Genomic DNA, 3,902 nt, shown 5'->3' on the forward strand with positions numbered 1-3,902 from the left:
AAATTACACTAATAAAATAATATAAAATAATGAGTTCAATTCATGTTCTTTTCAGTTAATTTTCACTTAGAAGTGATTGTGAAACGTATGATCCAAAAACAGACTTAGCAGAGACACAAGACATAACAATCCATGACATTGCTAAAGTGCATCCATACTTCTAAATAACAACATTAGGGTATAATAACACAGTGACGACACAACATAACAACATAACAAAGCATGACATACTTGATGAAAAACTGAGCTAATACTAGTAGCATTGAGGTGTCAATAGATGCTTTGCAAAAAAAACTAAAAATCCTAGCTCTGAGCTAAGATGTAGAAGCATGGTTAGTTATCCATTGTGTTTGCTCATTGAATGGAGCTATTAACAAAGCGACAGTAGTGTGCAATCTGACACCATTTTCCTCTATTTGCAGCATTTTGTAGGCCAGGGAGGTTCCAGTAACAGAAATAATGATCATACGAAATGTTATAGCAACGTACGTGAGGTATCAGATTGCGTTGGAAGGTGCCACCCATGGCCATCCAGTTGAGGACCCAAATAGCCGAGGTCTCACTGCAGCGATATACACCGGCATTAAGTCATGAAAAAAAACACCACAGTTCTCAAGGGTTAAAGTAAATGGTTATAGGCAAGACATATACCGTGTCTGAGCAATAGGAAGGCCGTTGGCGGCAGCAATTCCAGAACATGTAATACATCCCACCTTGGTCGAGAAGTCCTCCTCATATGTGGACTCCGCAATGATTGCGGCCACATTGTCTCCCTGATTGTTTGAAGCAATTTATTAGATTTTTAATTTGTCAAAAAAGACTCGAGTTATTGGGCGTACTTGATCGTGAAGGTCTTACCAACTTTCTGATGAACGATTTTCGCTTCATAGCCTCAACCTCTCCCATTGATGCATCCAAGTAGTACAGCATGCCCTCCCTAAATGCAATGACCATGAGGTACCAGTGTCTGGAATCTTCCTTTATTGGGAGGTACACCTATGGGTAACAAGGGGTGGGCATTAACTAAATGCATAATATTATGACCTATGCACAAAGAAAAACCAGTAAAGCAGAAAGTAAACTATTTACATAGTTAAGGGTGAGAGATGGCTTCATCCATGTTTTTGAATAGTCGGCAACGAGTTGCTTCACCGATTTTCCCTGATGAATATCTGTCTGCATAAGACACATTGGGGTCAGTGTCTATACAATAAGAACTTCCTTGTTCACTAACATAGTAATGGCAGTGAATACCAAATATGAAGGTGGTAGACACCAAAAGGTTGGCTCCTCCATGCAATTGTTGTACTTAGTCAGCATCATTGCAAACATGTGGAAGATATTATCCACTGGAATTGCGCCTGGTGTTAGGGTCAACAACTCCTCCCTGCATGAGACAGGGTGTTACGAGTCCATCTCCGTCAAATACAATTTTCAAAGTTGTACAGTATAGAGTTAATTAAAAGTAAAAAAGAGCCTACATTGGATTTTTCTGGGTATCAAATGCATAGCTTGGGGCCCATCTTTGCGGTTCCGTCAAAGAATTTTCAGGCAGCAGTTTCATCTGGTTAGGGCTGACATGTGCCACTGAATTTTTGCTTCCAATGTGCAGTTGTGAAGGAGATTTTTTCATCACGCTACCAAAAACCTTCTCCCTATCACCGCTACCGTCGTTCGCCCTACTAGTGTCACTGGAAAAATTTCTTTCAGGCCCGGTCCTTTGGACGAGACCAAAGCGCGTCGACAAACGACTCTTTCCATGGCCCCTAATTGAATCATTTTTTACCAAGTCTCCAGGAGGGCTAAACCTTGGCTGATGGAATATCATCGTTGGTCGTCCGATTAGGAGAGGTGGAGGCATCTCTGTGACTCCCTTGTTTCCAGTCAAATTAACCCCACTGAGGGCTGGAGAAAGAGAACTCGAGCTGAGGTGTAGCCCATTGGTGGTTGTGAAATTTGTGGCCAATTCGTGACTAACGACCAATGAAGCCAGAGTCTTTCGTGTGGCTCCGTGGCCGATGCCCTACGCGCATTAAAGGGTATCCAAGTGAAGAAGATTGTAGGCCAATATACCCAAAGTACATTTTTTTCCTGATTTGAACATATGTGATATTCTTTTTTTCCTAAGGGTTGTTTGGGGCCAGGGAGAGTTCATGTCAGTACAACCCATTGCATTCAGCATCACAATTTTAACAAAATAATTTAAAATAGATGTCAAAAAATTTTGTAATCCTCAAAACTAATAAGTAATAATTTTGTATACCAAAAAATTTAAATTTTTTAACATAAAGAAAATATTTAAAAATTTTCAAGATATTAAAATAACACTATAATGAATAAGTAATACCGACCATATTTAAGTTGCGGAGAAATGAAATCTTTTCTTCCATACATAACACATTCATTTGTATTTAATCAATTACTAGTTTATGTCTTGCCAAGCTCTTAATCCATGCAATGGAGACACAACAGTGAAGTGCTAAAAAATCTATTTGGCTTCCTTACTTGATAGTCTCCTTTCAAATACCACAGTTATGACTAGTGAACAAATATCGTCACCATACCTTCGACGATGGTCTGCGTGATAAACTTTTGGAGCACCTAGATCTTTTGGAGCTACATCCTTCACGAGATCCACCAACTGGAGACGCCTCCTCCTCGTCAGATATTGCAATGGGCATAGTAACCTTCTCCACAATCTTGGCACTTGCAATCTTGTTAGTAATCTCTTCAACACGGAGCAGTGTAGTACACAAAAGCTCCATGCCAACCTCAATCTTGGCATGATGGGTTTCAAACAAATGAACTTTCATGGCCAACATATCCACCGCGGTAGCAAGGTCCTTAACAGCAGCGATGAGCTCCGAGTTGCACGTAGCTTTAGTCTGGAATAATGAAGAAACATGACACAGTTCTCAGCATCATTTTTTGTATAAGACATGACATGTTTGCAAAAAAATTTTACTTACACTATCCGACGGCTGTGTGCGGGTGGTTCCTTGGGGAATCTCAGGCATTTCAATGTCTCTGTTTGTTAGAGTAACATCGTCATTTCTGGATATGAGTGAGTGGACCTCCATGGAAGACAAGTAAAGTAGGTATAGTATGCTTGCTTCACATCCTCTTTATAGAGGAAAAATATTTTAATTTTTATATGTGCTGCTGTTTTCTAGTGGTTTGACTTTTCTAGTGGTTTGACATTTCTGTGTTGTCAAATTTTCTTCATGATGCCTATTTTAAACCTCGTATAGGCCAGGGGAGCAGCATTGCCATTCCCAGATAAGCGGGTCATCAGTTCAGGATAAAGATGCAGCAAACAAGTTACCGAAACTATCTAATCTGCCTGCAGTACTTTACAAATGTCAAAATCCATCCAGTCAAAGCAGTCGATCAGAGATTAATATCATCTATCGAGGGGTGCAAACCAAATCATGTTGAGATTTATTTTGCTTGGAACTTACACCGAGTGCTAACGAATGGTAATTAGCGTTGAGTTTCTTAATCTTTCTATAATTTAAGAAGGAAAACATTAGATGATACACGTCAATCCATCAAAACTATATACCGACAAAAGGCACAAAAGCACAAATTCAAGATGCATGCACAATTTTGTCTCTTTGGGCAGAGGTTGGTTAAGACTCTGCCAACAAGAATTTTTTGGATATATACCAAATTGTTACTTATGAAAATATGCAAATATTTTTATTAGTTTTTAATTAATAAAACTCTTGTCAAATTTTGTTTAAATTTATTTTTTTCCAATAATCACAAGTGTTTATTAACGATAGATGTTATTTATTATTGGATTTTTTTGGTGACTATTTATTATTGGATTTGAGTTAATGCTAGTTAATTTTTATTTTTCTAAAATTAAAATTATTAATTTTCTAATTTCTTTTATT

At 38.2% G+C, this 3,902-nt stretch overlaps 1 protein-coding gene across 1 annotated transcript in view; it reads left to right on the top strand.

The window, feature by feature from the left end:
* LOC107615176 (protein FAR1-RELATED SEQUENCE 9-like) overlaps window positions 1-594 on the top strand; it is a 2,698-nt gene extending 2,104 nt beyond the window's left edge. Inside the window, exon 2 of the mRNA XM_016317278.1 lies at window positions 433-594. Coding sequence (XP_016172764.1) covers window positions 433-594 — 162 coding nt within the window. The remainder of the gene's footprint in view (window positions 1-432) is intronic.

This window comes from Arachis ipaensis, chromosome B09 (genome assembly GCF_000816755.2).
Source record: "Arachis ipaensis cultivar K30076 chromosome B09, Araip1.1, whole genome shotgun sequence".
In the NCBI taxonomy this organism is placed as follows: Eukaryota; Viridiplantae; Streptophyta; class Magnoliopsida; order Fabales; family Fabaceae; genus Arachis; species Arachis ipaensis.